The 11312-nt window shown below is 41.0% G+C and overlaps 1 protein-coding gene across 1 annotated transcript in view; it reads right to left on the minus strand.

Moving 5' to 3' along the window:
* Window positions 1-10739, minus strand: part of ITPRID1 (ITPR interacting domain containing 1) — a 38443-nt gene extending 27704 nt beyond the window's left edge. The window contains exons 1-4 of the mRNA XM_056336751.1: window positions 10693-10739; window positions 7881-7932; window positions 6983-7069; window positions 6190-6392 (exon numbers count right to left, since the gene is read on the minus strand). Coding sequence (XP_056192726.1) covers window positions 6190-6392; window positions 6983-7069; window positions 7881-7912 — 322 coding nt within the window. The 5' untranslated portion in view covers window positions 7913-7932; window positions 10693-10739. The remainder of the gene's footprint in view (window positions 1-6189; window positions 6393-6982; window positions 7070-7880; window positions 7933-10692) is intronic.
* Window positions 10740-11312: the final 573 nt, after the last annotated feature.

Consider the following 11312-nt stretch of genomic DNA (forward strand, 5'->3'; position numbering starts at 1 on the left):
ATCTGATCTCAAATGTTTACCACTGGCAGCTGTCCAGGATAACTGCAAAATGCATATAGCCATTAACTGTTAAAAAAAATGACCACAGAAGCTATGTTCTCATTTTCACAGCAGCACAAAGCAAAACACTTATCCCCCAGAAACTCACAGCTGATGTTGTATACAAGTTCCCAGATTTTTTTTCATTGTACTAACCCCCTGTAATTTCTGGGTCATTTTTTTCCATGGCATAACATCTAAAGAAAAGCAAACAATGTTTTCTCTAAGTGCTCCTGGAGACTTCCACCATTACAACACCATGAAGTTATTCATACAAAGCAAAGCAACACATTTGCTTGCACATTGTGTCTGTACTGATCCTGAGGCAATGAATCTGTCACCAGGACTCCTCCTTCCTTGAAGGATTCATTGAGGACAGTAGATGGCAAAATGCTAACTTTCTTGGCTGCCATTTCTCTTAGAGAGCAGCCAAATTTACTGCATGTGCTCTGCATGCAGGCTGCTGCTAACGCTGCTTCACTGACAGTTAGACAGCAAGGGGATATTTAACATGGATCTGAGTTGGTCCTTTGCATTGGGGACCAATACCGTGGCATGTAATTCCTGATAGTTACTGTACCTCAACAACATTCTTTTTTGTCTTTGCCCCAGGCACAGATTTTTAACACTGGAGGAAAACATTTCCACTTTGTAAGACATGGTCAAAGGTTTCACCTGATGCTGTTTAAAGGAGTTATCTGATCTATCAGTACGCACATCACACAGTTTTGCAGTTTCCATTTGTGACAGTTTGGGGTGTCAGAGTAAATAATTTTTGGTTTTGTACATCCATTGTGCTACCACATGTTCTCTGTGTAAAGCACATTTTATCCTCAGTATTTCATCTGGCTCCGACTACATGAGACCATAAAAATGCCAAGCGCTAATCTCCTTTGACTGACAGTGGCACAGCAGTCCAGTCCGTCTTTTGATTTGAACCAGAACCAAACCTCCTGCAATTTTAAACAGTTTTTACACACTGCTTAGCTTTTGTAAATTATTTCAAAGAGCCTGGGACACCTAAAGAACAAATCAAACAACAAGAGAAATGATAAATGAATAACATTAAAAAAATCCTCACTTATCTGCAATGCAATAAATACACAGGTCATGAAGAAATTATGTCAAGGACAGCCTTGCTGCAATGAACTATTTATTTCTCTCCGGGCAAGCAGTCCCTTCAGTTTCTAGGCATGCTCCTCAAGGATCCCACCTCAAACAGGCAAGAGGCTGATAAGATCTCTTTAGTGTCTGCAGCCTGCTGCAAAATAGCTGAAAACTGTAGCACAGATGACATATTAAGGGACATAAATGCAGATTCACTTTCACTAGAAACTTCAGCTGAAACAGCAAATGGCCGTGCTGTAAGCAACATCAATGAATCTTCAGTAGAATCTGTATCTTTTATAGGGTTTCTAATGACTTTATGATCAACTGCTTTATAATTTAGGAGAGGAAGCTCACAGTTTTGTTCCTCTCTCCTTAAATCTGGTATTACATAGGCTGACATAGTTATCTACATGAAAGATTTGGAAAGTCTTCAGTAGGCCCACAGTGGGATGAAGGAACACAGAACAATTCCAGAACCAACAAGATTTTTTCAATCAGCATCTTTATTTCACAGCAAATGGCAGAATTTGGAAAAAAAATTAAAAGTTTTAGCGGGAAAACCAAGGCTTCTGAAATTGCACAGGAAAAGTAAAAACGAAATTTCAACATTGTCTACTTTGCCATATATTAAAATATTTCTCTTTTTTTTAGGTTGCTACAACCTGAGTCTTGGCAATACTGCCTTTGCTTCAGTTAAAGCTGCACTTCAGAGAAAGCATTTAACAATTTACATTTAATTTCTCTTCTAGGGGTGAATTTACTGGCTGATGTACTTCTACTCTTTCCTAGCTGACCTGTGGTGGTCACAGGACAACCACATATCATGGGAAACGGTGTCCACCTAGTGCATTCACCTCACAGAGGACAGTGAGACTTGAACTGCAGCTCCTGTGAGGGGCTGTCAATGGTTTAACCCCAGAGGGAAACTCAGTACCATGCAGCTGCTTGCTTGCTCCCTGCCACCCCCACTGAGACGGGGAGGGCAATCAGGGAACAAGGTAAAACCTGTGGGTTGAGATAAGAACAATGTAATAATTGAAAAATAATAATGATGATGGTGATGAAGAAAAGGAGAGAGAGGGAGAGAGCAACAAAACCCAAAAGGAAAAAAACGCAAGTGATGCACAATACAGTTGCTCACCACCCACTGACCAATGCCCTGCCCAGTCCCTGGGCAGCGATCAGCAGCCCCCAGCCAACTCCCCCCAGTTTATATACTGAGTGTGACATTCTGTGGTTTGGAATATCCCTTTGGCTAGTTGGGTCAGCTGTCCTGGCTGTGCTCCCTCCCAGCTTCTCATGCACCTGCTCACTGGTGCTCACTGGCATGGGAGACTGAAAAAGTCCTTGACTTAGAGTAAGTGCTACTCAGCCACAACTAAAACATCAGTGTGTTATCAACATGATTCTTATGCTAAATCCAGAACACAGCACTGTATCAGCTACTAAGAACAAAATCAACTCTGTCCCAGCTGAAACCAGGACAGAGGCTTGCAGCAGCTTAAACAGGCAGGAATGAGTGTGAAAAATCCACAGAAAGAAGACACCAAACCCCAAGTAAATTTATACATGGCAGTACAGAAAGGTGGTATTGAAATGTGGTGGTGAGGTTTAGTATTAAGCATCAGATTAAAACATTTCAACATTTCTGAACTAAGGCATTCAGAAACTTGAAGTTTACAAAGAATTTGGACATCAACATATTCGGAAATATAATACTTTTCACTTAAGATAACTTCTGATTGTCAAGTGACTATTTCTTCAGTTAGGAAGTCAAATATCACCTCTAATAATGAGGTCAATAAAGTTTTCACCACTGGAAAAGGAAAGGAATAAGCTTTTCTTTTGGATCTGCCTGAGAAACTGAAAGGTTGACCAACATTTGGAAAACACATCTTATTTTTGTGAACCAAACCTTTTGAATACTCCCTCTGACAATGCTGGGGAAACAGCACCAAGTGAGGGGACAGTTAACAGGTAACTTTGAAGCAATCCACACATATTTTAAAAGGTCTAATCAGCAGTGAAGGAGGTCTAGGAAGCTATATTCATCAGAAGCAGGGCAGAGCCAGACAGAAACAGAAAAGGACTGCACTAGGAAATTAATGAAATATGGAAGTGGAGAGGGATCACTCTGCTATGGAAGTCCTTGGCCCCTCTCACCTCCCTCTCCTTTTTTCCTCCTGGTTTCTTGTCTTCCATATCATACCTATAATCTTTCTCCTTATTATAGAATCACAGAATGGTTTGGGTTGGAAGGGACCTTAAAGATCATCTAGTTCCGCCCCCTGCCGTGGGCAGGGACACCTTCCACTAGACCAGGTTGCTCCAAGCCACATCCAGCTCTTCTTATCTCTCTCAGAGTAACACTTGTCATGTTAAATCAATTAACTTTCTCTGCTGATTCAGAGAATAGGAGCAAGTACATAGGACAATGAGATAACCTCTCTCAGGCATTCACTAACTCAGATTAAACAACTTCTTCCTTTTCCGGGACTAGGGACAAATGAGAGGGATTCAGGCTGCATTTGCATTGAAACAGTTCAGTGATAATAAACCAAATAGGGTGACAAGAACTGAATTAATCCAGCACATCTCTGGGAATAGTGGTTCAATACAGTCTTGAAATCTCTAGAGGTGGCACATGGTCTGCCTCACTTTGGTGAAACTTTCATTTCAAAGCCTTGGTAATGCAGGCCTCCAGCATTAAGGAGCCTGGCCTTCCCTGTATTGTTCATGGAGAGGCAAATGCCCAGGAACATCTCTAGACCTGAACCTTCTATTTAATTTACAGAGAAGAGTCTTTTTTTGGGTCGTCTTCTGGAGATCTTCAAAAGCACCTGTTCTCCTCACAGTCATTACAGGGAATACAGGCTTCTGCTTTAGAAGAGCGGGCTCATTAGATACCTGAACATTTAGGTACAGTACTAGTACTGAAGGCAGAGAGATTCGGTCCCTCCCTAGAGATGTCATCCATTTTAAAATCTAATAAAGATGAATCTTCCACTCCTCCTTCTTGCTATGCCTCACTGCGACAACCTAAGGCTGGCAATATTGGTGGAAAAACCCACCAGTTTGCAAACAAATACCATTCCTCAGGCTTTTGTATGCTGAACCTGATATAACCCTTTTTAGCTGTAACTCTTCTCCTGGAACACCACCTGTAGGAAGGTACCTGTGCAAAATTATCTACATGGTCACTGAGACAGATTGTCTTCCTCTGAGAGGTGTTTTAAGCAGTGGCTGGATGACCATTCACAGGTGCCACCTGACTATGTCCACTTGCCCTGGAGACAGAAAGACTCTACAGTGATTAAGCTCCATGAGATGGCGCTTTTGCTAAATGCCTATAATTTGGTGCAGTGAACCAGGCTGAGGTTAAGCACTGCATATATGGAAACATGTAGTTAGTGAGAAGAGAAGAGGTAAGTATCTCTGAAGGATGAATCCCACCTCTCTTGATTAAATGTTCCCAGCCCAGGCACATACTTAGGAGGCCTAAACAGATGGTGTGAAAACCCCCTCCCAAACTGTCAAAAGCAAGATAGTATGTTTTGATGGACATCACACCCACCAAAACAGAAATTCAAATCTTATCTTACTTCACAGCAACTCCCCCGTACAGATAAGCCATTAACATGTACTAAGAGTGCTCCCATTGAGGATGACTACAGGAGGAGTCATTAAATTCACACCTTGGCTTATCACTGCCTGCCTTCCCTGTGCAAACTCCTTCCCTCAGAGGCTTTCTCTGCTCTCATTCCCTTCTAGTTCTCTGCCTTCTTCCCCGAGGTCTTCATCCACCATCCACTCATACTGATTATCTCTGATCCCTCTCTCCCTCTCTCCCAGAGGAGGTACAGAAAGAGAAGGAAAGAGAGAGCTGAGAAACCTGTTTGATGTGTCAGTTTGCTGTAAATATTGAAATGTGTGCACAGGGCTTTCTATCAAAAAAAAAAAAAAACCAACAAAAAACAAACCACAAAAAACCCCCACCCAACAAACCAACAAGAAGAGAGAAAAAAATCCCACATTTTCCACAATGCTCTGACATTTCTGTTTCAATTCTCATTCCATCCATACAGCTTCCTTGGTGTAATTCTAAACGGGAATGCAAGGGCTATGTGAGAGATCCTGTTTCACTGAGCATCTTAAGTAAACAGAAGATTTCGAGAGCCATCTGGCTATCCTGTGCAGCAAGCATGAGGGGAACTGATGTCAAAATTGGACTTTTCAGATGGGTGATATACCAGTGAATTAACAATGCTATTTTAATGCAGATATATCTTTAGGGTGAGGACCTTGTATTCATTTCCTAAATGCAAAATACACAAAATGAGAACTAAAACTATCTAAATGAAGAAAAATTAAGACTGTGTGCTTTAAATGGTGTAATTTTATTGTACTTAAAATATGGTCCTCATCTACATCTTAGGGCATATTTGAACCACAGAATGGTTAACTTCTAATTAGGGTTTTGTGGGTCTGATGCACAAGCTCTGGCAGCTCTAGTCATGGGAATTTAAGACCTTGTCATCTGCTCTGCACATTTCCTGGTGAGAGAGGTCCTGCACCCACCAAGGGGAAGAGGGAATGAGAGCTCACATCTGGCCTGGCTGAATTAAAAATCCTGTATATTGGCTTACACCACCAGTGATGGTGGGTACATGTTAACACACTGCCAGTTAAGTGGCTGAAGTGGTGGACCCATGTTCAGTTCTGCAGCCTCTGCAACACCAACAATAACCTCTGGTGGTAGAGTAGGTCTTACAGGGGATGGGCAGTTATGTTTTGAACTGCCACAAGTTGGAGGCTTCAGCACAGAAATCAAGGTGCACAGCTGAGGAGAGCTATACAGTATCTCAGTCACGTTAGGAAGTATCATTGCCACAAAGGGGTATGTGAGGATCCTTAATGTCTCCAAAACGCATGTCCCCTTTTGATAGATTTTCTCTCCCAAGCCTCTTCTTCCCTACCCTCTCAAGCCCCTACACTATTTATGGCTGAAAATTCTCTTTTTGACAAAATGTCTCTCCTTACCATATAGGTTTGGCCTCTCGACGTCCATTCTCTGCTTCTGAGCTTCCAAAAAGACTCGGATGTTGATCCCTTTTGCTACAGAAGCACCACTGAGGAACCGAGGAGGGATTTTAGTGCAGACATCAGGTTCTTCTGTACCAAACCCCAAATCAAGCAGAATCTCCACCGGATCCTTTTCCCAAAGTGACAGCCATTCAGTGATGCTGTGGTGAAAACATTAGGACTACTTACACCACTGTCTTGGCACCACTTTTCTCTTTCTCTTGCAGTAGCTATCATACGGTCTCATTTTTGTTAAATAATTCCCTTCCCTTCTTTTCCCCTCTTACGGATACTACCGCTTAAGTGAAAGTAGTAATTTTCAGCCACATTGCTAAATGATTAGTACACGTTCCTCTCCCTTGAGGAATCTGGTGGCATTGGATCTAGATAGTTTAGCAAGAAGGACATTAATAAAAGGTGTAGGTTCACAGCTCTGCAGGCTCACTTCTCTCCAGACACAGTACAGGTAAGACGTGCTGCAGCTGCCATAAGACCTCGCAGCCCTTTGCCTTCCAGGAGGTTCAAAGCCCACTGCAGTTTCAGGTAGGTTTTTGTTTTTTACTGGTACAAATGCATTTGAGGTCAGACACCTGCTTTTAAGAAGGTTGTTTTGATCGTTGAAAATAAATGAGGACATGCCTTTTACAAACCAAGACCTTGAATGCATATCCAAAATTGTACTCAAATTTGTTCATCCCTAGATGGGCTGTTACCTTGTACTCTTAGTTGGAAATACGTGGAAATAACTAACCTCTTGGGTGCACCAGTGAGTGAGTAGGAAGAGCTGAGACTCTTGCATCTTGGCATAACTGGACTTTCTGAAAACTCTTGCAGGGACCTGGTTAGAAAAAAGCAACAATGAAATGTGTTTACTCATGTGCTCCTTTGGGATGTCATTATGATTTTTTCCTAGAGTAAACATTTGCATTTTGTCTTGGTTTATAATGATACATAATAGCAATGCCTTAGAAGAAGAGTCGGCATGAGAGTGTGGCAATGTGCGTATTCTCGGGAACAGTATGTTACAGTAGGTGTGAGAACGTAGGTGTGAGGTACCAGTAAATGCTAATTATAAAGGTGGCAGAATGGCTCACTTTTGACAGATGGTGAATCTTTGGGGAACCTTTAGGGAGCACGGTTTCTCTAGCCACCTACTTGAAAAGATATAATTGCTCTTAACAAAGTTTTGGAGAGACAAGGCACAATGAGTTGCAGCAGCAGGAGCGGCACCTGAGAACAATCCTGCACTTCCCTTCTCAATGTGTTTGTATCCGCTAATCTGTGGAGAAATAACGGCTTTCCTGAGCCTGCTCACTGCAAAAGGAATATCCTGCAGCACGGTAGTCTTTCTCCATAGGTAAGATAACACAGTTTTGTTATGCCCAAGCTTACACATACCTGTCAAGATCAGTAGCAAATGTTTATACACAGTTGAAGCATTGCATTAATAACTTTTTTATCATTACAGGTTATCCATCAGCTCACATCTTAAACAGGCCTAGAGAGATACGTAGATTTTTGAACTAACACCGTAGCTATCAGTTTGAGAGAAGAAAAAAAAAAAAAAAGCCCACCCCAAACCCTTAAAATGCCTTCTTTTGTCACAAAGGAAGAAAAAATAACAGATGTCTACAGTGTCTGACACCTACCTTCTGTAGCTTTGCACAGTCATTTGTACCATTTCTGGTACTGACAAGGAAACTGCGAACAAGAATAATAAAAAAATTATTTTCTTACCTTCTTTCCCCCTATCAAACCAGAACCGTGTCAAACTAAAGAAAAGACCAAGAGACTGATTGCATTAGACAAGGAAACATTTTAACCTCAGTGGCAAAGTTGCAGAATAATACCATTGTGGGAAGCTCAACTCACAGTGTATGTTAGTCTTAGGTAAATGCAACACATGTCAATAAGAATGGAAAAATAGCTGCCTGTACACTTCATAAACCAGTAGCAGTGCACTCTAAGCCCCTGCTATTTAAAAGTGAGCACTATGAATTGGCTTCCACTGTCTGCTGCAGAGCCATTGAAGATATACTTAGAGCAAATATGAAAACAAATTTCAATCCCTGCTTTTTTAGTAAAAAACCAAACAACTGAAGTATATTAAATTCTCATTCCAGCACACACTGGTACAACTTTTTTGTGTGTGTGTATAATGTTTTTTAAAGTGTAATTCACTGACGTTCTGTGGAAATTTGTGATTTCTCTGGGCTTTGCATTGTGCTCTAAATGTGCGAGAGGAGTGAGACAGTTGCAGGACAGTTGCAGGAGTTTCTGGAGGAGAAAATATTTGTCTTAGAAGTGATAACATTGTTTACTGGACACCAAGTGTGCTATATATACCTATGAGCTGTAAGGTGCATATTTTGTCATTTCATGATGATGAAATGGGAATAAATAAGATGCAAAGATGCAGTGTCTGTAGTTGTTACTTCCCCTCGAAATAACACTCATTGATCCTCTGCAAGCTGGGGTAGCATTTGCCTAGGAGCAGTAGTAGATATCCTTCAGCATTCCACAAGATGAATATTTTTTGTCTAACTTTCAAAGTTTTCTTTTCTATTTAACAAAATTGTGTCAATAAAGAAGGAGAAAACATACTTTCACATTCTCTACTGGGTTATTCTTCCGCTCATAAATTCTAACATAAGTTCCTTCTGGCTTACTCAGTGCAAGAATATCCATCCAAATTGAGAACATAAAGGTTACTGACATCCTGTAATTTGCTGCAGTAACATAAACCAGACTCTCTAGCAGCAAACTGAGCATAATTTGAATAAGAATCAGCTACTTGTTGTATACCATTTCCTACTCGTGCCAACAGAAGTTGTAGATTCACTATAAAAATGCTTGAGAATGTAAAAAATAAGATCTGAAAGTGAGAGTTAATACAATTTTTCCCTAGCAGCATGTAGGCACTCCTCTCTGTAACAGAACATTATACCCCAAACTGGCTGCTGCTGTGATTTCCTCAGTATCTCATATTGTCAGGACTGAATGAATGCAAGTGCTGCCAAACTAAAAACCTAGCATTGTGAAACACTGGCCAGGGTGTTAAGTAAATAATTTAATGATGAGAAATCTGGTGTTGTAGGAGGTGAAGGAAGTAGCAGGTCACCAAAAAGATCAAATGGGCAGAACCTGATAGTTTACCACAAGCTGGGTCACAGGCAGTAGCTGGCGTGGCTGTACTCTCGAACCAAGCAAACATCAGGTGTGACACCTTAACTCTCTTTTGTTGTAGGCTAAAGTAAGTTGAACTGTCCTGTATTTCTATGTGTCAAGAGCATGCCAACGTACCACTACCAAGGCCAAGCCATTCAACCTGTTAAGTAGTAGTAAACTGCTCAGGAGCCCATGTCTACCTTGTGACTTGGACAAACTTTGCACCTCCAGGTAATGCAACATGGGCCATTTCACACATGGTTAGAGTCTCCACTTCTTTCTCTAATGAGAAGACTCTCACGAGACATTCCTCATTAGAGATCTTGACATTTTGAAATATTAGAGTTTGTTTTCTTCGTATTTCAGAGGTCACAGAAATGGTAATGGGGAGGGTACGGTATTTACATTTCCTGATCTGTGTAAGTATTTTGCTCCTGACACAAGAAACACTGAATCTCATTACCAAACTGGAAGATACTTTTGGGGAAATAATGCCCTTTAGAAAGCTGTCAGAAAACCTTATGAAAACAAACAAACAAACAAACAAAAAAATACTTTGTAAACCAACTGTGGTGCTAATTGGTGCTCTGTTTACTGCACATCTAAGTGTATCTTTGCTTATGAATAATATATTTTGCTAAGCAAAATGTGGCCTCTGATACTTGAGGGAAGATAAGGCATTTTAGCCTCTGTAATCTCTGATTAACAGGAGACAAGATTAAATCACATATTGTTGAACTGCATCTTCTAATTGTGAACCCAATAGCCAAAAAATGTAGATATGGAAGCACTGATAAATAGCATTTGGGGCTTCCAAAAGCACTAAAAATATGGATATTTTCAGGAATACGTGAGGAGCTGTGAGGTGATTTGGACTTTTGGTTCCTTTCCTAAAAAAATAGGCTCTGAATTCACTACATTCCGCAGATCAGGAAAGTAGGTGAGAATAAGCAACAAGTTCTACATTCAGATCAGGCAGAATTTCAATCATCTGAAACTCTTGCAGCATAACTTTGAGATCACTGTTCAAACTCATCCTAGAAACCTCCACTCCCCCAGCAGAAGAAAATCATGCCAGTGGAGAAGGTGAGCCTGAGACTTTTCTATTGAAGAATCCATGAGAGAATCTTCTCATTACAAATCCAAACAGAGGAAACAATATACAACTTATGTATGAATATCATCCGTGAATATCACATCTTCCCAATAGCTGCCCCTGCCAAGGTCTGTGGTTCTTGGTATTTTACAGTTAAGCAGTCCTTATTAGAAATGCCAAATGAGGTTCTGTCTTACCTGCCTGCTCTTAGACTTGCAGCTTATCCCCAGTTGTAGATAGACTGTAAGATAAAAGAAAAACATTTAAAAAGGCAAAGAAATTAAATCTTGCAAAAGAGCAGTCGTCCTTTATTGCAAAAGGACAAGGTCAGGGTAAGGGAGACAGTCTGACGGGCAGGCACAGCACAGGGCACTCAGGGCACAGGGAAGCTGAGCGGGGATGGCTGGTAGAAAAATAGAGCCACAGGCTCATCTTTTTTCCTGCCCCTTAACGTCACTTAACTTTCCCTTCAACAACATAAGTGTTGAAATTCAGATCTTGAGTTTACGCTTAAGGCAAAGACCATGAAATTTCAGCATTCTGCATGAGTAAAGTCTGTCACTTCTGAACTTAAATTTTACTAAGAATCTAATTAAATCAGCTTATCTGGGGCAAGAGTGAGAAGAATGGAAGTAAAAGCCTTTTCAGTGCATCACATAAGAGGCAGCTGTACGATAGCTCTCAGCTGATCCGTGTCTGCATGGTGACATGATAATTATTAATGACACCAGTAGTAACAGCAGCCTTGCAATGCGTGAGTTTGGCTGACTTGGCCTTACCCTCCTACTGGAAAATGCTGCTGTGACTGTTACGTGAG

Source organism: Falco biarmicus, chromosome 4 (assembly GCF_023638135.1).
Source record: "Falco biarmicus isolate bFalBia1 chromosome 4, bFalBia1.pri, whole genome shotgun sequence".
In the NCBI taxonomy this organism is placed as follows: domain Eukaryota; kingdom Metazoa; phylum Chordata; class Aves; order Falconiformes; family Falconidae; genus Falco; species Falco biarmicus.